Source organism: Oryzias melastigma, linkage group LG9 (genome assembly GCF_002922805.2).
Source record: "Oryzias melastigma strain HK-1 linkage group LG9, ASM292280v2, whole genome shotgun sequence".
NCBI classification, from domain to species: Eukaryota; Metazoa; Chordata; class Actinopteri; order Beloniformes; family Adrianichthyidae; genus Oryzias; species Oryzias melastigma.
This window is the reverse complement of record NC_050520.1, coordinates 25,752,034-25,777,239: the sequence shown is the minus strand read 5'-3', so window position 1 is coordinate 25,777,239 and position 25,206 is coordinate 25,752,034. Positions and strand designations below refer to the sequence as shown.

The following is a 25,206-nucleotide window of genomic DNA, read 5'->3' as shown; positions in this document are numbered from 1 at the left end:
AACAAATTCTCATTTGTGTCCATAAAAAACAAATTTGGGCCCACAAAATGTAAACATGTGCACACAAAATGCTAATTTATGTACCAGAATACAAATCGGTGTCCTAATAGTAAATGTTACCTACAAGATATAAATTCAGATTTGTACCCACAAAATGGTAAATTGTGCCCATAAAATACAAATTTGTGTGCAAAATGTAAATGTATGCACACAAAATGCTAATTTTAGCATGCCAAATATGAATTTGTTTACACAAAATTCTTATGTGTGCCCACGAAATATGAAAATGTCCCCTCTAACGTCTGATTTGTGCCTTTAAAATGCAAATTTGTGCACACAAAATGCCAATTTGTGACTGGAAAATCCGAAGTTGTGTGCTTGGAATAAAAATGATAAACTTTGTGCTCAAAAGGCTAATTAGTGGCAAAAAAAAAAAAAAAAAAGAATGCTAATTTGTGCTTGCAAGACACAAAGTTGTGCTCAGATTCTAATTTGTTCAAACCAAATGCTAATGTGTATGTGCAAAATGCTAATGTATTTACACAAAATGCTAATGTGTGTGCACAAAATGCTAATTTGTATTCTGAAAATACTTGTTTGTTCACACAAAATGCTAATTTGTGCTCAAAATCCCAATTTGTACACAGAAAATGCCAATTTGTGTCTACAAAACACAAAGTTGTGCGCTAAAAATGCTAATTTGTGCTCAAAATGCTAATTTGTGCTCAAAAATGCTAATTTGTGCTTGTAAAATACAAGTTATGCTGAAATTGCTCATTTGTGTGCTCAACATGCTCATTTATGCAAATAAAATGTAATGCACTGCCTAGAAAGTTGTGTGCTTAAAATGCTAATTTGTGAAAACGAAATGCCTATTTGTGTGCACAAAATGTTTTTTTAAACACAAAATGCTAATTTGTGCCAACAAAGTGCTAATTTATTTTCACAAAAATATTGCATAAACTTTAGGGGAACATTTTTTAATGTCATTTTCTAGGCAGACTAGAAAACTACAGATCTTTTTTTCTTTTTATTGTGGGTTTTTTTTTTTTTTTAATACTAAACTTCTTGGTGCCATATAGTCCCTCCTCCCGTTAGAAAAAAACAACAAAAAAAAACTTGAATAGAGACGTACTGCTCTTCCTTTACGGAGTTTACGGTTGTAAATGAGGTCTTTCACAGCGTGACAAACAGCAGTGAGGGAACACAGAAAGTCAGTGTGTGGACATCGGTACCGCCGCGTCAGCGTCTCCGCTTGTGAGCTGACTCTGTCGGGCAGCGTCACTCCCAGACGGCGCGGCGTCGGAGCGAGCAGCGGCCGGAACTCGGCGGAAGCAGACAGGGTAGGACCGCGGCTCTCCGCTGCCGGACACGTTTTCTCTGGACGGCGCCTTTGAGCTCCTCTGCCTCAGGTAACAACACCACGAGAGCGCCGTTAATTCATTCCATTTATGTTCTCCGATACATATGCCCGCGTGGGTACTTAACCTTACGAGTAAACAATGGCTATGGAGCTCCTCGCATTGTCGCCGTTGTCCTGGAGCCATTACCTGCGTTGCTATGGCACTGCCGGGCAACATCACACCTGCTGCTGCCATGACTCTTTACATTTCTTTCTACTTGTTAAATGTGTATTATTTACTTAATGAATGTACTAAACATGTTATTGCAACCGTTTAGTTGACTCAGTTTACTTATATTACAGCTCATTTAAAGCAGTACTGTACAGACTTTTTTGTCTCTTTGATTTTCTTTCATTGAAACATGACATTTTTGTCTTTGTCTCACAGTAACTTGGTCAAACCCTGAAGACTTCAGCAAACAGAAGATGGTGATTTCCAGCAGGGAGTCCCCCAGAAGGACCCCCCATGCTGCGGACACAGAGAGCAGATGTTTACTCTGAAGGTGCCTGCCTACTACAGCGCACACACCGGTTCCTGTCCCGCTCCTCAGTTAGCTGCTGCGGTTCATTCCAACACAAGGCCAGCCATGGTTACACAGAAAATCCATTACCCCTATCTCCCATGGTCCACTGTGACGGAGAAGAACATGCTGTCGTGAGGCCAGAAGAGACCTATGAGTCAGAATGTAGGAGGAGAGGAAAACTGTCACTCCTCAAGTAGTAAACTTTGTTGACATTTGTTTATTTTAGGAGCAACTCTTAGGGGTGTAACGGTTATTATTGATGAACTGATTTATAGTCCTACAATCCAACCAAATCAATCTGTCTGAGGCAGGTTGTTCATCAAATTGATCAATAAAATTAAACTGAAATCAATTGGTTATGTCAATCTTGGAAAATACTGTTTGGACCAAAGTGATCATTATAGTCTAAAACAATTTGAATTTGCAAAAACGTGTGACCATACAGTGTGGTATGTTCTAGTAATGTTCCATCTGTATAATTTTGACGTAAAAAAACAACAATGGGATGAAGTTTATGAAAGTAAAATGTGAATGGATTTGCTGTTAATTCTTGTTTACTTGTTTGTTTGAAGATATATTTCATTTACACTTGATTATCTTGCAAGAAAAACAAGGAATCTTGGAAACTTCACTTGGACTCTTCAGTACCAGATATTTGTCTCTGAGTCACACTGGTTGAATTTTTGGCTAAAGATGTCCTAGATCAATTTTAGGTCAGTGAATCAGATCGACTGAATTGAATCTTGAATCACTATTTTATGAATCGGGTCGTTAAAATGAATTGTTTCACCCCTAGTGTGATGATTTGTTTGGCATTTGTAAAGGGTAACTGACACATTTTTGCATGAATTCAGATTTCATGAATTACAGTTGAATAAGTGCAGAACTCCAGGTAGGGGGAGACTTTTTTAAGGTTCTGTCCATTGTGTTCTAGTGTACAGACCTTATCACAGCTGTCAAGAGGGAGGGTTCTGTTCTTCAGTAACTTACCCGGAGCAGTAGAGATAGCGATGGGGAAGGGAGAAGTGGGAGGGGGCTAGGAGAGTGAAGAATGACTGTGAGGGAGTAATCGTGCTTTACCCAGCCTTTAAGTGACTCTTGTATCCAAGGACGAAGGTAGCAACGCATCTGAACGCCACTCTTCGCCCACGGACTGCTGTGGAGAAATGAGGCGGACACATAGGCTCTTGGCAACGCTTACATAAATCCAACAACCTGCTGGCCCTGCTTCACAGAGCCCCTGGGGTTTGATGCATCTGTTTCGGAAAGCGGGGACCGATGACTGAGCAGATCATGACTGCCGCTACACTGAAACTACTAGAAGGATAGGACCCGTGCCTCTTGAATGGGTGTTTCTCCTCTTTTTTTATGCTCAACTCCTTCAAAACGAACATTAAAAGTCTGGTTGTCTTTTTTTCCTTTGCTTGATCAGTGCCGCTGAGGCTAAAGCGTCCCACCTTTGCTGTATATGTGTTTGGCAGAGGAGAACACTGGAAAGGAGGAAGTAACAGGTGCCTGCTTGCCAAGGTGAATTTGGAGGAGCATCATGGGGAAATCGAACAGCAAGCTCAAGCCAGAGGTGGTGGAGGAACTGACAAGAAAAACTTACTGTGAGTACTGACAGCACGATTTAGCTTTTCTTTGTGATTGATAGAAATAATACAGAAACAGGATGTGATGGGTGGAAACTTAGTTTTTGAATCAAGCTAAAAGCGTCGACATATAGATCTTCTTCATATTTATTAATTCTCTGTGTAGTGTGGAGAGCATTAAAGTCCCACTCCAGTCATCTTTTGATCTATTTTAAAAGCATTCACAGTGGTCGTCTAGTTTTAATTTTTAGGAAAATAAAAATTAAAAAAGCTGTAGTTTTCTAGGACATAGTTTCTGCAGAGTGGCAGAAATTCATTAGAAATTTGCCTCTGAGTTGTGGGTGGGACTGAGTAAGCCTGCCCCCATTTCCCATCATCCATCTTTCTGCCTCTCACAATGATGAACATTATCAGTGCAGCAAAAATAGCGAGCAATATCGGCGCTATCCAGCCGTACAGTTTTGAGTCAAATTCGGATAACAAAAAACTCAAAGGGATCTAGTCGTCTATAAGTTGATGCATCAGAATTGTGGCTTGCCATAGTAGTTTTTACGCCACACTTAAGAGCTTTTTCCAACAACATGTTTGCGTTTGTTCCTGATTCACAACAATTAAAAAAAAGAAATACTCAGAAATGCAATGTTAGACCAAATGTTCTTTATTTATGTCTTTCATTGTGAGAAAAACGCCACAAGAACACCAAAAAAACAATTTTCATCAGAGTGGATTTTTAAATGTAAATTAAATTCTACTCTGCTTTACCTGCATCAATTATAAATGACTTTCCCACATGATACACAGTGACACAAATACTACAAGTCTAAATTGAGCTCAAATTTCAGACACTGCAGCTCCAATTGTAACAAAAACAAACTTTCCTTTTAGTTTTCAACACATATGAGGAAACTCATTCACAGATATTACAATCTAGCTCGCAGGACTATTTCAATCATGTGTGTGTTCTTTCTGCAGCACCGTTATTATTATTATTACTTGAGCAACACAGTGTGCAGGTGTGGGTGGGAGAAGACATCCTCTGGTTGCTTAATAACAGTGTTATTTATGTTGGGGGGGGGTCTGTCTTCACCAGAAGCAAGTAAGGTTGTTGTAGCAGGAAATTGCAGTGGAGGAAGATTAGGCATCACGCTGGGCTGGTCTGCTTTCTGCCGTCCATCTCATTCTTTTTCTCCCTTTCACCCTGGCCCCCCTCGCTTTTCCCCCTAATTTGCCCTTCTGGAGCAGGCACTGGAATAGTGTAATTAAAATCTTATTGGGTTCACATCTCTGAGAGGGACTCCTATATTCTCTCCCAGTGTGATGCTGCTGCCTGACTTCAGAGTCTTGTCTTTTCTGCCATCTTTCATCCTATTGCGTCTTTCTCTTGCTCTCCCACGAGAAGCCTTTTCTGCCTTTTTAGTCACTGCTTTCTTTTGGTTCTTGACAGATTGGGGACTTAAATTTCTCTAAACCTATATCTTTTTCCTCCAGTGGTAGAAGGAGCATGGTGGTTGTTGAATTAAACAGTGTTGACAGACAACCAAAAATAGCACCACAATATGGGTCCTTTGCTTTATTTTTAGCTTATGAACTCTTAAAAAAATGAAAATTAGGTTTTTTTTTTCTTAAGGTTATGACTTGGAGACTCACTGTTCTTAGGAAAACCTGATATTTCTTTTATTTAACAGTGCTTCTCATCTCGCTTCTAAACTGACTGCATTGGCTTCGCATGCACAGACCAGCAGTCCTGTGAAAACTCCCGTGGGGGATGCAGGGCAAGCCCATGCAATACATGAGAATTTTGTTAGTCGTCAAAGATGCAATGGCACTTCTTGTGACAGAGTCACAAGCTGAATGTGTTCAAGCAGACCCTGCAGGGCCAACGCGGCAGAGTGGACCCTGTAATTGGCTGATTGTATTATTGCCTCTGCCTGAGTTATGTAAGGCTATTTTTTTTTTTTTATTATTGAATCGTGGCCTTGGTAAATTGTCTCTACTTTTGGCTGCATTGACTTTTCAGGCCAATTTAATGGTAGCTTGGCTTCACTGACAGTTGTGAGATTGACCTGACGTTTATTGCTCAGGAGGAGGTCACATGATGGGAATTCTTGGTGAAACGCTGAGCAGAACAAATTAAGATGGAGATACACGCATGCAAAAGCAGTCTGACCTAGCCTGCTTATCTACAGCTTCTGTATGATTCAGCTCATTAGGGATGGTGCTCTGTAAACCTCCTATCAAAATAAACTACATCATGTTCTGTCTATATGATCGTATATTATTCGTGCTAAGTGCTTGTCTGGACTCTCATTTCCTCACTCTTTTTGTCATTCAGTATGTTTTTTTTTCAGGGTGAATGCAGATCCTTTAAAAAAGGTTTTAAATGTATCAGAGCTAAAATAAAGCCTTAGAAATCTGTATGTTTCATAAACTAGACATGATGTTCATTTTCTTTGTACATACAGTCTTAAATTAGATGTCAAAGTGTCCTAAAAAGTCTTAAGTTTAACTTCTGTTAATCTGTAGACAACCTGTTTTGGTCATACAGATGTGTCGCTTGAGGTTAAACTTTACAATCAATGAAATTAGCTTTTAACCAGCATGCTTTGTTTGTAGTTTTAAGCTTTGCTTTGTGCCATGTCTTGGACAAATGGCAGTAGACAAAGTCTCCTCTAAAGCTTCAGCAAAGGGAACATTTGGACCCCAGAAAGTCTTTCTCTGGACTTCATAGGAAAATATTGATTTTTAAGATTTTTTTTTATTATTATTTGTAACTCCGGGGACCAGAAGGCTGAAAACCGCTTTAGCTAGGTCATAGAAAGCAAAGGGCTCTAGGAAAGCCACTGGTGTGAGTGCATGATAACACACCATGCTGTGTCAAATTGTCCTTTTTCTTAAATCGGTGGCTGACCTTCATTCTTTCAGCTCAGTGGCTTCCAGAGGTTAACTCCCACTTTTCCACTAAAACCCTAACAAGCAGGAATGCTTATTTCTGCCCTTTGAATTACAGAAGTCAGTTGTTTCCTGTGTTCTTTTATAACATTTGGCAGTGTTTGGTCTTATGTGAAAGACTGCGTCAACAGAACTTTTTTCTCTTAAGCTATGTTCCCTTGGCTACTTGCGTTCAAGTGACCATTTTCAATAAAAGGTCCACATAAATGCATGTAATTGCACGTTTCAGGCTTCCGCATTCAAAACTCTCTCATTTATGTGTAGCTACGCAAGTTTCTATAACCGTTTTTGGGCTCTAAGAACAAAAAACACGGCCATTGAAGTTAAACCAGGTTGAACTTTGACCAGTCATGGACTCAGATTCAGTAGTGACGTATTTTATTTACACCTGCCTTTTCGTTTAAGGAAGTGCCAAATAGACCCTTTTCACGGTGACGTCACACAAAATGGCGACAGGGCCATGAACGTGATACGTAACTTCCGGTAAATGGATTTAGACTGGGAAAACAAAGATCTGAACGCTGTTTAACAATAATTTTATGTAAATAATAAAGGGTAACCTTACCAATTTCAAAAGAAAAATCTACAATTTTATTTTATGAATGTCCTGCCAAACTGTATTTTCATTTACTCTCCTAGATTGTTCACAAATCTAAATACAAATTAAAATATTGCATCATTTGAGGTTCTATTGAAAAAAATCAACCTTTCATTTGAGCACATTTATTCTAACGGGTTTTATTTTGCTTGACCTGTGTTTTAAGTACGATCGAGCACAAAAACTAATGTATATTCATGTTGACCACACGTAATAGGCGCAATGTCCACGATGCACATTGCTCCATGTTGGCTGCACATGTTTTAACAGCGCCAAAGGCTAAATTTTGGTGTAATAAGAAGGATTTGTTGTTTTTCGAGATATTTTAAGGGGTTAATTGTAAAAATAGGAATGCTTTTAATAGGAATATTTTTTTGATGGTTTCAACTTGTTTTTATCCTTGTTACCTTTATTATCCCATAGGGATCAGACACGGTTATGAGCAACAGCAAAGGGGAGCTATGTCAGAAAATAACACAACAGTTATTAGTTTTTATCTATTGTAAGACATGATTAAATTGTTTTACTTTAGCTCTATTTTTAGTGATTTTGTGAACACAGAAATGTAAGCAACGTTAACTGGGCAGAAAAGATTTTCTGCAGCTCTATGTCTCATCCCCGTTGTGGAAAGCTAGCGTTAGCATTAGCATAAATTAGAAGAAGAAAATCTTAATTACGTTCATAATCAAACAAGCAGCATTCAGTGAAGTACCTGTAATCTTCGTCTAACTATGACCGGGTTGTCAGAGAGAAACGATCTCTGACTCGTTTAATATCATCCATACGATTTTGGGGAAGCAGCTGTGGAGCATTCTGCAGACAGGACTACTGACATTTGGTCTAAGAGGGGAAAACAAATACAACCAGGTATTCGTTTGTACAAATTTCGGTTACAATTAGAAAACCTTCACTGACAGGAATTAAAGGTTACCTTTCATTATTTATGTAAAATTGCTTTAAACAGCGTTCAGCAGTCAGCTTTGCTGTTCTAAACTGTAGACATAATATTTAACCGGAAATCACTCTGCACACTCACTGTTTTGTGTGACGTTACGTGAAAAGAGTCAATTTATAATTGCAGTATGTGCCTGGACAGAATTGTATGATACCAAGTCTTTCATACATTGGAGGAGAACTGTGAAAGAAAAAGCCTGAAGCAAGATTCACCATTTCTCACCAAGCCAGTTCATGCGCTACTAAAAAGTAGAAAAAGGAAAAGACGAGGAAGTCCCTCCTTGCTTGTCCAGTGTGAACACTATGGGCTAAATGCACGTTCAAAAGCTTTGAATGTGACTGACATACAAGTCTTGATCTGAGCTAACACCACCTTTCCTTCTCTTGCAGTTACGGAGAAAGAGGTGCAGCAGTGGTAAGTGTGTCTATTTCCATTATAGAAAAAACATGAAGTGTATGAATATATATTTTTTAAATGTTCTGGTCAGTGCATTTACAGTGGATTTGAAGTCATCCTCCTCACATTTCCCTGAAGACAGACACGTTTCTGAAAATAGAAGTACTTTGAAACCTCACAAGACTGAATGACTTTGAAGGCTGATAATACAGATACAAACATTTCCATGATGCATTCCTCCACAACCTTTTTACTCCATTTGCAAAAGAGCTGCCTGATAAGAGATGAAGGCTGAGGATGGTGCGGGGTTGCATCACTCTTTGGCTTTCATGAATACATGACCAGAGAGCCTCCACATGCCTGCAGATTAGTCACCTTTTCTGAGAGATTGTGTTTCTGTTAGTGAGTGTGACCCTCTGAAGCATCACCCAGAAAAAAGTTGTCTTTGTTTTGTGAATGAACACTGCAAAGGATGCATTTGAATTCTTCAGGAATGAAAAATAATAGACTCTCTTTTTCTTTCTCCTGGAAGAGACAATATGACAGCTGTTGGCCCAAAGATAATAAACAATGCATCTTCATTAAAGAGATGACTCAAGCATGAGAGCTTTTCTCCGTGGAATGCAGCTGTTAAAACAAAGAAGAGTTTATATCGGATATAATAAAGCGATCACTTTCCCCTGTTTATGCTTGAGTCGCTCTGCCTTGGATTTGCATTTCAATGCCTAATTCTGCATCCAGGAAACAAGTTTAGCCCCAACAGCTATAGTTGATCTTCATGTCCTCTATTCGGAGACAGTTTTGTGGCCTTGCTCACTCAAATACCGTATTTTCCACACAACAAGTCACTTTGGAGCACAAGCCGCAGATGCCAAAAATAACATAATAAAGAAGAAGAAAGTATTTACAAGTTGCACTTTTGGGAGTTATTTATTTGACAAAATACGAAACAAGAACAGAGATTTTGTTTGAAGGACAAATCATAACAGAACTGATAACAATAATAGGCTGAATATATATATGCTTCAACAGTTTAGCTTCAACATAGGAGGAATCTAGTATATTAGCGCAACATATGCACAATTTTTCAGATAAATGGTAAATGGTGTATACTTGTATAGCGCTTTCTACCCTCCTTCGAGGGCCCAAAGTGCTTCACAGTCACAGACCCATTCACACACACATTCACACACTGGTGGTGGCTCCGCTGCCGAACACTGGCGCCAACATTCGACAAGAGGCACTTCAGGGTTCAGTGTCTTGCCAAGGACACTTTGGCACATGATCAAGGCGGGAGTCGAACCCACTCGCTTCCGACCACCCTACCACTGCACCACGGCCGCCCGTTAATAATCAGAGTATAAGAACATGCTGATAAGTTAACCTAACTCTTTGTATCACTTTAAATCACTAAATCATTGAACTATCTACCGTGTTGCTTTGAAGCAATTTTGCTGAGCCCCAGTCTAATGATACGGTCCCCCCGCCCTGACATCGCATGTTCAAGCGAGCACTTCCAGTGGAAAGTCTTTGCAATTGAGTGTACATGCAGTTTGGGCTTCCACGTTCAAAACTGTTGTGTTCATGCATCCCTATACAAGTTTTTAAGTCAGGTTTTGGGCTCTACATACAAAACACGTTGCCATTGAACGCACATTAAAAATTAAACCAGTTGAACTTTGACCAATTTGGGACTCAGATTTGGTAGTGATGTGTAGGTCAACCTCTGGTCAAATATTGCAGGTTTAATCCCTGCCCTTCCTGCCCATGTGTTGAAGTGTCCTTGGAAAAGACACTGAATCCCACCTTGCCTCTGATGGAAGGTTGGTGCCATCAGTGTGTGAATTGTGTGTGTGAATGTGTGAATGGGACTGTGACTGCAAAAGCACTTTGGACTTTCAAGGACGGTAGAAAAGTGCTACACCAGTATATGTCATTTATAGGTAACGCATCGATACATATTATTGATGAGGTAGGATCTTTATAAGTCACATTTAAAGTTTGATCATGAAGGAAAAATTTATACTTTTGATGTGTGCCCGGGCAGAAGTTGTTCATATATCAGAATAGAGCTGTGAAAGAAAAAAACAGGAGCAAGATTCATGAGATTTGCACTGCCTCGGCATTTGGCACCAAGCCTTTTCCAACTGTAGATAGATGCGCTAAAATCAGATAGTGACAGTTCAGTGTGAACACCGTATACTAAAAAGCGTGTTCAAGAGCGTGTTGAATGCGAGTTCTTTGACGCATTACTGGTGTGTACGTAGCATAATGGTGCATTCAGACCGGACCAGGCAGGCGTGGCGGAGGCCTCAAGTTTCAATGTTAAGTCAATGTAAAGATTCGATCTGACGTGGTGCGATGCAGGTGTTGGGCGCGGTAAGGTGTGGTGAGCCTGTTGGGCACATGACATTTTCAGTGACTAGATCAAAAGGTAGAAACAGAGATTCAATATGGTGGTGCGATGTGAGGATTTTCATCCTGAAAGTTCATCCATTTTCTTAACCTGCTGGGGCCGCAGGATTGACAGATACTGTCCCGATTACTGTTTGGCGAAGGCAGGATACACTCTGGACAGGTCGCCAGCCTGTCACAAAACCACTTGAGCTAGAGCGATGACTCTTGTGAGGCTAGCCAGCCGCCCGGTAGACAGCGTAGCAATTGCTGCCACCCAGCAGATCAAGTGAGCGTCTCTGCTCAGAGTCCGGCAAAGCCAGCTTGTGCTACTGCCCAGGATGTCCGTTCCTGGGCACTGGGCGTAGGCTGCCCGCATTGCGGCTGCTGCAGACTAGGCTGCCAGTCCCTGGGCAGCAAATCCACTATGCTTGCCTGCTGGGGGGTTGGTTGCCCACGACGCTGCGGCCGCGATCGATCGCTGCCCTCCAGCTTCATGGGCTTATGTTTTTCTTATTTCCATTAATAAAAATATCTCTCCATATTTATTTTTCCCCCACTCGGGTAATGCTCAAACTGGGCAACAGACAGACAGAAGTAGCATTTAAAACGGCTGTAATCAAGGCACAACTCCCCCTTCACTGTATGGAAAGCCTGCACCGAGACAGACTGAAAGATCTGGGGAACCAAAAGACAGGGAAGTGCTTGTCGGCGTCTCTGTAGAGCTCTCCAAAATATATAAACCCAAGCCACTCGCTTAACATCATCCATGTTTTCCATGATATGGCAACAAATGAATTCCAGAACAACTTTGGCGGTTGCTCTGCAGCAGAGGCGTTAACTCGTCTAGCAGTAAATTTGACGGCCGTCAAGAGGCGGCAGACACGAATTTGACTCGCTTGCTGCGCTGTGTGAATGCACAATGACTGAGCAGCGCTTCTTCTTCTGCTTTATTGTTAGTTAAAAATACTGATACACACATCTGCAGTGCCCTCTAGTGGTTCTCAGTGAGAAAATAACATACATTTTTTTTTCTTTTGATCACCTGTAAGTTGCATCTGAATAGAAGTTGCAGCGCCGGCCAAACTATCAAAAAAAAAAAAAAAAAACTTGACATGACTTACTCTTCCAAAAATATGGTAGATACAGCGTTCAATGTCAGTGGGCACTGACAGGTACAGAGTTGTAGCATAAAATATCTCTACCCCCTTTTTTAAGATTCTAACCCACCGGCTGTGCAGCTTGCTAGCTCACCATCAGTTTCAGTGTCTTTCACAGGAAAGTTTGCATGAGATCTCACTTGATGATTGGTAGCAATCAACACAGCTGAGTGTGAGCGATGAGAGAGGGAATTTTACCAGGGGAAATGCCAGATGGCGTGTAATTAGAGTACAGGCACAGACACAGAAGAATTAGAAGGGTTAGATAAATGCCTGCGTTGTGCATTAAATTTGTCCCTCTTTCTAATTCTCCTCTAAGGGAACATCATTAGTATGCCTGAAGCCTACCTGAAATCAATAACAAAATCCCATGGCTCAGTGATGTTCCTGCCAGAGGGGCAGCAGCAAGCGAAACACCCTGCGCAGCTTTTTGCTAAGCCACCACGGTAGATGCTAATGAGAAGCAACCAGTGACATTAATAAATAGTTTATCACGCCAGACCCCCAGTGTGGTCTGATGCACTATGAGGCATCTGTTATGTCCCTGCAAGTTACATTGTTACACTTTTTCAAGTACAGGCTGATTGTGCGTGTTAGCACTGCTGCTGTCACCACGAAGATCTCTTGAGCACGATGAGGCTAAGCAAAGGGATTCTGACGGTGAAGCTAACCAGTAACTGCCAATGCAAACTCTGCAAAGCTGTGAGTCAGGGCTTACAGTACTCATATTGAATAAAAATAACTAGATTTGCATGCCGTCCTAAAAAATAAGTACTTTTTGAAAAACTAGCAAACAAATCACATTTGAGGTTAAAACCAAATGAATTTAAATGATTTCTACATATTATAAATGGAATTTTCTGTAATATGTTACTTTTGTGCTGCCAAAAAAATGAATGTTTTAGCTTCTGCTGGTAAGTAGATAGATTAAATTAATTAAAACATAAAATTTAAAATGCATACTTTGTGAATTACCATTTTGCTTTGCTAAATTAAAAAAAGTAAGTCTGAGCTCATTTGGAATCTTTAGAATTCAACAGTAAGTAACAAAGGAGGGACTTGAGTGATTTAACGCTTTGGCATTTTAGAAAAAGAAAATTAGTGTTAAAAGTAAGATGAATTGTTTTGTAAAGTAGCAAAGATTTTCCTTGTTTTAATTAAGTTGGCTTTAATTGAAGTTCTCTTTGTAGTCAGTTGTAATTCAAAAGGTGTGAACCAGTTTGTTATTTATTTTAAAGTTTCCTTATTCTCAAACTTCCTTAAGTGTTTTGATTATACTTAAAGTCTTTTTCTGCTGGTTATGTCCAGAAGAGGGCACACTAGTACAGGGGCAAAAGTTAGGAATTGTATCCATTAACTTGTTTCAAGGTTTCTATATTAGGAAAAGTTCTAATTTGAATTTCTTATGTTTACATTGTCATGCATACAAATTAGCTGTAAACATCCTTGTTTCTTTTTCTTGACAGAGTTTTTGAAAGCTTTTTGAGGGAAATATAATCTCCCTGCTTCTGAGTTAATCTACTTCCTGTTTATCATCTATTTAAACTTACTATTTATTTTATGCACAATGAAATCAAGCATAAAAAGTGTCTTATACAGTATCAGTGGTATTTTAAGATATTTTGTTTTGTTTTCTTCTGATAAGTAGTCTATAGATTTGCTTGAGCTGTATTTAGCTTTTATTAAGAGTGTTGAGTCTCTATATGTAAGTTAAAACATCAAAATAGAAACATTTTGTCATTGTTGTTCAATTATGTCAAAAAGTTTGGATAAAACAATTTTACTTCAGAACACTTCAAGGAAATATTTTTTAAACAAGAACTGCAGAAGCAGTGTGTGAAAAAAAAAAAAAAAAAAACAACTACTCCACTGACTCAGCAGTTTTTCAAACCACCTTATAGCAGCTGGCCTGAGCCAAGGCAGATAATTCCCTGCCAACGTTGAAGCCAAGTCTGCTCTGATTGGTAATACAACTGTCACTTTGTGCTGGCTGACTTTCATCTGACTTAGTGCCATGTTATTTACTGTCCATGCCACTGACTGTATATGAGAACTGGACTGAGTGAGTGTGATGTCACCCATAGAAAATGCCTTACAGCCAATTGAAGTCAAATCAGCCACCATTTTCCCAGACTCTACCATGTTGGAGTTATGTGACATCAGTAAGCAATGATTGGTCCAAGTTGGTCTACATTAATATTTCTATGGCAACCACTCTCGCCAATCAGGAGGGAGCTTATTGGAAGTCCACGCCCCTGCCACTCTAAACAGGCATTTTGATTGAACGTCCAATATGGGGTCAGTGGGCACCACATACTTTTGTTAAGCAATCTGATTGGTCAGTTTATAACTTGAATCACTTTAAATTAAAAAAATCTAAATTAATAAAATTAGCAAGAACAGCTTTGACTCAGGCGGCGCAATCCCTGCTTACTGAAGTTGTCTGGCTCCAACATGTCGACGTCCATATTGCGAAAAATTGGTGACTGGAACCAGAAGTAAGCCATTTTCTCTGTGTGACATCACACTCACTTGGTCCAGTTCTCATGTACAGTCAAGTAGTGGGGCTAGAAATTGTTCTGCTCCTTCAAGTGAAACTGTTATCTCTGTTCCTGTGATTTGTGTTTATCTTTAGTAGAGTAAATCAAAAAGACAGCCTCAAAACAAAGAACTTATCTTCACTATGCACTTTTATCACACATGAATCTACGCCTATAGTGTTTCGTTCTGCGACACACAGAGATTCCTGAAGGTTATTCTAACTCTTTTGCAGCAGAGTCATTGTTTTCTTTTCTGCAGACTCTTCCAGACAGTTTAAACACTCCCTGATTTATGAAGCAATTTTGTGCCAAATCCAGTTTTATATTGAGTTATGTTCAGAAAGCGGTCCTGAAATAATATGAACAAACAAAATCTTCACAGCCATATTTCTGTTACAGACTCAAACTTTATTCATTGCTGCTGACTGATTAAAATATCTTTCAACAACTACAACATTTTTTTATTTAAAACAACATGAAACCTTTGATTGTAAATATAAGTTGAACTTTTACCCCCAAAGAGGTTAAATGAGTTGGTTGTATTGAATTGAATGCCTGGCACTCTAAAACTGAAATAGGGCCTGTGTTACACAGAGCGAGACTTTCATTTTTCCTCAAGTCTCCAGATAATATTTTGAGAATTACAGTGTGTTTTTCCTGCTGCTTCTACACTGATTGAGCTTGTTTCCAGCTGCTGCTCAAAGCAGATCCTCACCCTTTTGACTATATGAAGCCGACTTTGTTATCTCATAGACAGATTAAAAGAAAAGAGTTTAAGAGACGCCAGGAGACGGCTTGTACAAAATAAAGCTTTGGCCTTCGTTTTTCATCAGCGCTGTCTCTACATTGCCCTAATTATAGCACAACTATGTAATGAGAAGACCTAACTGAATTGTAAATGAACATACTGGACTCCCTTGTGTTTTTTAGAATATTTTTCATATAGATGTAGTCCCTCGATTCCCACTTTAAAGTAGCACATAACTTAAAAAAAGAAGCTGCTTTCTTTGACCTTTCAGCTTCCGCTCCACAATGGTTATTTTCAAAGACATTCCAGGAATCGGCCTACCTGTTAGCGGCTGCTCTTCAGGTTGCTTATGAGTTGCTTCTATATTTAGGCTAATAGAAATGTTAAGTCGCTCTTTAGAAATGCCGTCTCCAGGGGGAAAAAGGAAGCTCTCAGGCCTATCTTTCATCCGTGCATATTATCAAAAGAGAAGCAGAGAGAAATTTGATTAGTCAAGCACTCTGGGGTTGCTATTGGATTAAGACAATTATCTTATCTTATGAATGAGACAAATGGCTTTGCACTTTGGCTTTATGATCTGGCACACTCATTCAGAATGAATCAGTAATGCCTTCTTTGAAAGTGAGGAGGGGGCTTGAGACAAATGTCTTCATTTACAGTCGTGTCGTGGAAATAAATTATTAGTATTCTTTTCTGCTCTTGGAAGTTCAGCTAAGAAATATTGGACCAACCACATGGCAGGAACGATGCACTTTGCATGGAAATATGGCAACCTGCTGAAGTTCAGATGTAGAAAATTCTCACCTTGTATGTTGGTCCCTTCATCTAGATTTTTCAGCAAAAATACAGACGCATCATATCTACCATTATTCACTGTTAATCCTACAGCAGTCAGGCTATCCTCTACTCACCTCTGAGATCATCTGAATTTTTATTTTATGGATGTTTCCATCTGTTCTATTAACTTCAAGAGCAATTATTTGAGCACTACTGAAATATTCAGACTACCACATCTGGCACCAGCACTCACAAAACACGAGATGTGACTCCAATCCCATTCCTATTCTAATGCTCGCTTTTTAACTTCATTAGATTTTCCTCATATTCTCGACATGTGAAAATGCTTTTGTTTCAAAGTACATAAGCGTTTCATTAAATATTGTTAACTTTTTTTTTTCCAGGTACAAAGGCTTCATCAAAGATTGTCCAAGTGGGCAGCTGGATGCAGTGGGCTTTCAAAAGATATACAAGCAGTTCTTTCCTTTTGGAGATCCCACAAAGTTTGCTTCCTTTGTCTTCAATGTATTTGATGAAAATAAGGTTGGTTTTTTGTTTCTTTTTTGTATTTTTGGTAAATTCAAACCAAATAAAAATGAATAAATATGGTGCTAAAAGGCTAATCAGAAGATCTGGACTCTGTTTAGGTTTCAGCCTGTTTGCCCCACCAGTGGTTAAAAAAAGTGAAATGGCAGCACATCTTTGAAATTTTTTGTTTTGTTAAGGTTATTGTGTTCTTAGTACTGGAGATTGAAATATTATTTATACTTTTATTTTTAGTAAAAAAGTTAAATTGTGTAAAAATTAAAGAAAGTTTGCGCTTCAACCCTTGTGCCGTCCTAGGCATGTCTACATTAAAAGCGGGTCATCTGGACCCCATAAGACACATTTTTTATCTTCCCTGGTGTCAGCGGCAGAAATGAAATCCTGTCCACCTTAGTCAAGGGAGGGATCACCCATTAATATAAGGGTGGGGTCATCTGGACCCCATAAGACAGATCTGAGGGTTAAATGTGCAATAATAGACACCTTAAAACCACATCCATGTTCATCAAAGGCCTGAAAGACTCACTTTGATGAAAATTGTGATTTTTTTGAGATATTTGCATGTTATGTGACATTCTTCTGATGAAGGACATATGTTAGGAAAATTAAGATCAAAATTGGATTTCTGCGTATTTCTTTTTTCAAATCACAGTGAATCAAGTGCAGATTAAAACTTTTTGTTGTAGAAAATACACTGGGCAGACCACAAACGTCACAAACGGGCAGATGGCTGGATCCAAGTGAAGCAGGTTTATTTGTCACAGACAGGAGAACAGAAGTGAAGCACAGCTAATAGTCCACAAAGCTAAATCAGGGTCAGGCAGGCAGAAGTCAAACACGAGCATGAGGGCATCAGAGAACAATCAGGGTCCAGGCAGGCGGCAAACAATCAGAATTGTAGACAAAGCGAGATCAGATGAAACAGAAGTTCAGGTCAGGATGAGAACGCTCAGTGATCCCGGCAGAGTGGCACAAACAAGACTTCGCACTGAACAGAGCTCAGTCCTCTGACTAAATATTGCTGGGAGTGATTGAAGATGGAAAACTGCTGTGGGGCTTTTGGGAGTGATAACAGGGGCTGATGGGTAGTGTAGTGTGGAGACCCAGGAAGGGATAGTACTCTGGTTGTGGAGCCTGCTGATGGCCAGAGGGGGAGACAGGGAACCCATTCATGACAACAAGTTTCCTGCTCTAAGCCCCCAGCAACGGGGAGGGGAATGGGGGCGGGGTTGTGACATGCCGATGGTCTCGGCCACAACTCAGTGGTGAATTTTTAGTTAAATGGACTTGTGCAAAAATTATGTCCTAGAAAATGACACAGTTTTCTTTTTTTTTTTTTTTGTCTAAAAACGGTCAAATCATAATTAATAGACCACTGGGAACGCGATTAAAAACCTCAAAAGATGATTGGACTGAGTCTTGAACATTTTTTATTTGTAACAGGATTATTAAATATGCCTTAAAAGAGAATATTACTACCTAATCTTTTATATTTCTTATATTAAATAATGTTTCTTTTTCACATCACAAAGAAAATAAAAGATGACGAGCATAAAATCAAATCTGCATTTCATAACGTTTGATTGGTTTAGTGAGGATCAAAAGTGAAAAACGATCCTCTAAATGAATTTAGTGCTTCAGTATGTCAGCGTGACAGATGATTCGATTTACCAGGCTGTCGGAGTTTGGAGCTGAGGATTAGTCACAGCATCAACTCTGCTATAAAAGTTCAACTCTAAAATTTGTGCAGCAAATTCTTCTCTGAGACTTTTTTTCCACTTTTGCCCACAAGTGTTTTGTGAAGTCAAGCCTTTGCCGCTAACTCCAAAGGATTTCAGGATGTGATGACAAAGGAAATTTTCAAAGCCAGCCTGTTATTTATCCATTTGTTTGAGGTAATCTCCCCCGCCGTCCTTCCATCATCACAGCTGGACATGATTATTCAAACCACGTTTAAGCGAACAAACGGCTTGTGTGCAGCAGCACCGCAAGCCGGATATGTATTGACATGTGTTAAGAGGCTTTGTGTGGTGATCTGAGTGATCAGACAGCCTCCTCATCAGATGCTGGCTGTGACCCTCATTTGGATCGGACACCCCGCTGCACGAGAATGCATTGATCTTTATAGTCGTTAGGGTTTACGTAATCTGCTGGGAATGACCTCAGCATTTTTCTGGCAAGATTAATGTCTGCTAGGGAGGCATTCAGCTGACTTTAGCAGGCTGGTCCTACTTATTTATTTATTTTTAACTAAAAGTGGGGAGGGGCTGCACGGTGGCGCAGTGGTTAGCGCTCTCGCCTCACAGCGAGAAGGCCCCGGTTCGAATCCCGGCTGGGACCTTTCTGTGTGGAGTTTGCATGTTCTCCCCGTGCATGCGTGGGTTTTCACCGGGGACTCCGGCTTCCTCCCACCGTCCAAAAACATGCTTCATAGGTTAATCGGTGACTCTAAATTGACCCTAGGTGTGAATGCGAGAGTGGATGGGTGTGTGATTGAGGCCCTGCGACGGACTGGCGACCTGTCCAGGGTGTACCCCGCCTTCGCCCATCAGTAGCCGGGATAGGCTCCGGCGCCCCGCGACCCCGGAAGGGACGAAGCGGATTAGAAGATGGATGGATGGATGGATAAAAGTGGGGAGGACCACTATGGATTTGAGGTGATCAGCTGGCATGTTGGAGTAGAAGTAACCTCTAGTTGTGCTGCAGAATCTTCTGTTATGTGTTAAAAATAAAGTTTGTTTTTTGTTTCACTAAGAAACAGTTGTTTTCACTTAGCAAATAATTGATTTGTTTTGTGTTGCATTTAACTTTGATTTAAGGCGTTCCTCTCATATTTAATTATAGTCCATGTGTGCAGGCTGTTTTTTACAGAAACCAATAAAAAGAACATATCTTCTTGAAGGGAAATTTTTGTGAGATAAATGACCTAAAAACAGGAAGTGAAAGAAATCGTCGCTTGTTTGACAGATGAATCTCTTGAGTTCATTCACAGAGAAGAATGGCTGGTATTGTGCATGTATTTTGATGTATGGTTGTTGTTTTGTTGTTCATGTTTAAATGAGCTACTAACATCCATCTAACTAATGATCAGAGATGACATAAATCAGGCCTGAGAGAGAGAGAGCCAGGTGCAGGGCAGAAAATAGCTCGCTTGGAGAAAACGACTGACCCTGTTTCCAGCAGAAATCCAGGGAGGACTCTGAGGAGGAACAAGGAGGAGTGCAGCGACGCATGTTGGGAGGGCGACAAATTAAGACACTTTTTTTAACTTTTTACAGAAAAGGCAAAATTCTTCTTTCCTCTGTTAACTGCAGGATGGACGCATCGAGTTCTCAGAGTTCATCCAGGCCTTGTCAGTGACCTCCAGAGGGACTCTGGACGAGAAGCTGAGATGTAAGGAGGACACACTTCCTGTCTGCCTTGTTTATCTCTTTTTTTTATTAAATATGAATCACAATTAACCAATCAACTTTGAATGAATATAAAAGATGGCTCTGTTCTTTAAAATCTGGATTAAAGTGGTCCCTCATTTATCGCAAAGGTTACGTTCAAAAGGTGAACTCCAGAAAAAAAATGTTTTAAGGCTGTAAAACTCTTCACTACACACTTTCTATATTGTTCACAGACGAACATGAACATTTTTACACTTCCTTTTGTTGTTTAAAGTATTGAAGTACAAACTTTGTGGAAAGATTAGTCCGGTATTAAAAACAAATATGTGATCATGATCAAAGATTTGTGTAAATGTGGTGAAATGAAGGCATTTATAAAGGATGGAGGAGATTGAGTCACAATGTCTACAGACAATCAGGAACATATTACAGTAAAATATAAATAATAATAATAAACAGTGAGATCGGTGAACTGCGATATAGTGAGGGTCCACTGTATGCTTACATTTTTTTTTGTATCTCAGACATGTTTTGTTTGTTGAACTTGTAGCCCAGTCTGTAATCCCTGCCTATAGCAACAGTTAACATCAGCATATTTCTATTTCTGTTTAAGCATGATGTAAATGTCATAAACAATGTTTGTTTTTTTAATTGAGAGTTATATATTTCAACATTTTGTCTTTTCTACAGGGGCTTTTAAATTATATGACCTCGACAATGACGGCTATATAACTCGTGATGAAATGCTAAACATCGTAGATGCCATATATCAAATGGTGGTAAGTTTAGACCCCCCCACCCCTGTTTACCTGAACTAGCATCACAGTTCACAGTGTAATGATCTGATGTCTCAGGGCAACACTGTAGAATTGCCAGAGGAGGAGAACACACCGGAAAAGCGAGTGGACCGCATTTTTGCAATGATGGACAAGGTTAGTATTGACCTAGACCTGACAAACAGCAGATTAAACAGAGAACTGCACCAATTGGTGTGACCTTTTAGAGGTCAGTGTGAGCGTTTGACAGCATCAAGTGCAGTATTCATTTAATCACTTGTTTTAGAGTAATAGGTCTGAGTGTATTCTTGCCGGCACCCTTGGGGCTCTAATATAGACACTGTTAAACTGAGAGCTGTTTGCTGGAGCCATTTCAGCATCACTTACACCACCTGCAGTGTGTGAAGAGCATTTATACTCATCTCCACTATTAGCCCTCACTGCCCACTCTATCTGCCCTCAGACTCTTTGGAGCTCTGGTAATAGATGAGACGGCTTCTTCTGAGATCAGCCTGTAGAGCTAACTGCAGGCAGCAGTATTTATCTGTTATATTTATGAATGGTAGAGGGAATCACTGTAAGAAAAATAAACAAATATATGAGAATACAGTGTTCAAATTATGAGATAAAAGTCACAATATTACGAGAGTGAAGTTGGAGCCTACAATTCAGGGAAAAAAAGTTGAATAATACAAAAAACAGTCACACAATTCTGAAAAAGTTGTAGAATTATGAAAAAAGTTGTATAGTTATACAAAAAAAGTTGTGTGATTATAAAAAATAATGTCATTCTGAAAAAAGTTGTATAGTTATACAAAAAAAGTTGTGTGATTATAAAAAATAATGTCATTCTGAAAAAAGTTACAAAAAAAGTTGTGTGATTATAAAAAATAATGTAATTCTGAAAAAAGTTGTACAATTAAAAAGTCGATCATTTCTGAGTCTAATGGTAAAAAAGTCGTAATATTCTGAAAAAAGTTGTAATATTCTGAAAAAAAGTCGTACAATTCTAAAAAAAAAATTACAGTTCTGAAAATGTCGTACAATTAAAAAATGTTTACTTTTCAAAAATAAAACTTGTACGAAAAAACAAGTTGTATGATTTTGAAAAAAAGACGTACAAATTCAGAAAATAAAATCGTAAAGATTTAGAAAAATAAAGTCATACAATTCTGAAAAAAAATATGTAGAATAATATAAAAAGTCACAGTAATTCTAAAAAAGAGGCAATTTAAAAAGAGTCGTACAAAAAAATGTGTACATTTAAAAAAAACTCATACAATCAAAATAACTTGTACAATCCTTAAAAGATGGTGTAAAAATTAAAAAAAATGGACAATTGTGAAAGTTTCTGAAAAAAGTCATACAACATCATAAAAAAGTCGTACATTAATGAAAAAAAATGTAACAATATATGAGATTACAGTTGTAAATTTTAAAAAAGTCGTTATTTTACAAAGGAAAAAAAATCTTGCTTTTTTTTAAATAAAATGTTACATTTAGCTTTCAAAATGTTTCAACACAGACAACAAACTTGTTTAATTTATGTAACAGACATTTCAGAGAAATCGTATGGACATCAAACTGCTCAAAAATTTTACTGAATTCTCTTCACATTTTTATTATAAATGTGCAACGTTATTTTCATAAAATTCCGACCTCATTTTATTAAAAGCACAACTTTTTCTATGTAAAGTAACATTTTTAATAACGCATTTACAATTAATGTTTAGGTTTTATTTTTCTAGTAATTACACATCTTTATTTTTGTGAAATTTTGACTGTTTTCTCAGAATTGTATATCTTTATTCTCATTTTTTATTTATGGTTTCTCTACTTGTCCTATTTTAGAGATCAGCCAGTTCCATCTTCCAGGAATCCCTTTGGCCCCCTGCTGGCAGCTCCTTGTTAAGCATACCAAACTTGAGTGTCATTTTTGCTCCTCCTTGCAGAATGCAGATGGGAAGCTGACTCTGCAAGAGTTTCAGGAAGGCTCGAAGGCAGACCCCTCCATTGTTCAGGCGCTGTCACTCTATGATGGACTAGTGTAGGAATGGAAGGTGAGTGACAGATTGATGGACCGGTTCATGCACACGTCTCACCGTGAATGCCATATCCTAGTCACAGCTGAGTTCAGCTCTGATACTCTCTAATGCTTCTTTTAAAGAAAAAAAAAATCCAAACATATATTCAGTCCATGTGCTGAAACTCAAGGGTGTAAGCCAATTTTTGCTCTCAGTTTGTTCTTATGAATTATTCAAATGGCCCACTTGTTTTCTGGCAGCTTGATAGTCTTGCAATGATGAATGAGGAGGGAGACATCCCTCTCCTCTCACTGCCTGATGTCATACTCTGGCTGCTGACAATTGTTGCTAACATCCTGCTCAGCGTTTCATCAACTGTGAAGTGAGCTTATAAAGACATGTATCTTTAGAAAAGCTGCTCTGTTTAGTCATTGTCTAACATGCTATGAGCACTTATGTATGATAGCACCTTTCATCACGTCAGTTCAAACTAATACATTCTCTCATCTTCTCAGATGAGTCCATTTAGCATCCTCCTGCTGATAGTCAATCCAGCGCCATCACCCTGCAGCAGGCGGAGAGGCTTATTTCACTTTCATCACCAAGGGAGCGGACTATAGCGTTTCGTCGCATGGCCAAAACGACACCTGTGCTGTAGCTGTTCGTCGTCTTTGAGGACACAGGACGAGGACTTTCCCAACCTGTCAGCACACATCATTTGCTTCTGCAGCTACGTAGCACCACTGCTCAGACAGAGCTGGAGCTTCTCAAGTGTAGAGTTGGTCCAGAGAACTGAATCCCCACAGAGATGTGTCTCCACCGCAAAGAAACAGCTGCTCCTTCACCCCCACATGATGACTTGATGGGACTTCAGATCTCCAAGATGATGGCAAGAACATGAACTTAAAACTATTAGGCAGTATGGTGTATGTTATATACTGTAAAAACAGCGGTAAATTATTTTCTGCTTTGCTGCATTTATGAGCATTTCCTCATAAAAATGGAATGGATCGTTATTTTTTATCAAAAGTGTTGAAATGTATTGCACTGCATTTTGCCATGATTATTAATATCGTGTTGTTTCTTTTCTATTCCCTTCCTTAAGTTGTTTCCCCTTTTCCCCTTGGGAGGAATGTTTAGGTAGCACAGAGTTTTCTAAGGATTATTTTACTACGTTTACCGTCCGCTCCCCATTGCTTCTTTCTTCCTTCCAGCACGAGTGTAGTGTCTGCCCTGTTGCACGGTTACATCCTGAATGACACAACTGCAGCAAACTCACAGCTTTACATGTGAATTGAGTCTGGGACCATCACACTCCTCTCTCTCAACGACATAAAGCCCTGGTCATTGTGAGGTAAAGGAGGGCATCAATTCTGGTTGTAAAGCTTTTGTGAAGGCTGCGGCTGTAATTGTCACCTTGGTATTTGTGCCGTGTGAGACCAGAGCATGTGACCAAACCATTGATTTACAATTGCAATGATTTCTAATACATCAGTTAAATATTATGCTGATTTTTTATGCCTTATGCAAATTCAGATTTATTCTATTGTTGTAATTTATCTGTTAAACAGTGAACAGAATGAAATGCATTGAAGTGGCTACGGAACCCTGAAAAAAAAAAAAAAAAACATTCTTTATTCAGTTAAAAAAAATTTGACCAATAAGTATTATTTTCTACACAAAAATTAGTATTTTGTGGCTACAACTTAACATTTTGCGCACAAAAATGTGCATTTTGTGTGCACATAATATAAGTATTTTGTTGTCACAAATCAGCATGTCATTAGGATTCTGTGTGCACGAATTTGTATTTTTAGTTACAAATGAGTATTTTGTGGCCACAAATTGTTATTTTGTGCACACATATTAGTTTTTGTTGCTACAAATTATCATTTTGTGCTCACAAATTATAGTATTTTGGTGTCTTCAATTCCTACAACTAATCTATGGGCACAACATATTAATTTGTGTGAACAAAATGCTAAATTGTGACCATTAATTCGTATTTTGTGGCTACAAATAAGCATTTTATTACCATTTTGCACAGAAAAATTTGTAATTTTTGTTTCCAATAATATAGTGGCTACAAATTGGTATTTTGTGGACACAAATCAGCATCTCATTAGGATTCTGTGCACACGCATTGTATTTTATGGATACAAATGTGAATCTTGTTAACAAAAAATATTATTTTGTGGCCAAAAATTATTTTTGTTGCTACAAATTAGCATTTTTTTGGTCATAATTTATAGTATTTTAGTATCCTCAATTTGTACTATTTATCTGTGAGCAAAAAATATTTGTGGGAAAAACATACCAAATTGTAGCCACAAAATACTAAATTGTGCAAAGAATATTTGTGGCCACTTTTTTATGTCTTCTCTTGGGCTCCGTACATTTCTCATTTTGTTTAGTTAAGAAATGTATTTTATT

General features: G+C 38.8%; 1 protein-coding gene and 1 long non-coding RNA gene across 3 annotated transcripts; one reads left to right on the top strand and one right to left on the bottom strand.

Annotated features, from left to right (window-relative positions):
- Positions 1-1,055: 1,055 nt before the first annotated feature.
- Positions 1,056-1,795, bottom strand: LOC112148124. The gene is made up of 2 exons (XR_002919582.2): positions 1,494-1,795; positions 1,056-1,407 (listed from the first exon to the last, which is right to left on the bottom strand). It is a non-coding gene; the product is annotated as an uncharacterized LOC112148124 (long non-coding RNA).
- On the top strand, positions 1,388-23,815 carry ncs1b (neuronal calcium sensor 1b). 2 transcript variants are annotated; one of them, XM_024274945.2, is made up of 10 exons: positions 1,388-1,412; positions 1,791-1,905; positions 3,408-3,536; positions 8,410-8,434; positions 16,440-16,578; positions 19,896-19,974; positions 20,664-20,752; positions 20,828-20,905; positions 22,702-22,809; positions 23,289-23,815. In XM_024274945.2, the coding sequence occupies exons 3-9, from the start codon at positions 3,473-3,475 to the stop codon at positions 22,798-22,800; spliced, it is 573 nt and encodes a 190-aa protein (XP_024130713.1). In that variant the 5' UTR covers positions 1,388-1,412; positions 1,791-1,905; positions 3,408-3,472; the 3' UTR covers positions 22,801-22,809; positions 23,289-23,815. The 2 variants fall into 2 exon arrangements, with proteins under 2 accessions (XP_024130713.1, XP_024130714.1); XM_024274946.2 differs by lacking the exons at positions 1,388-1,412; positions 1,791-1,905 and adding an exon at positions 2,961-3,275.
- The last annotated feature ends 1,391 nt before the right edge of the window (positions 23,816-25,206 follow it).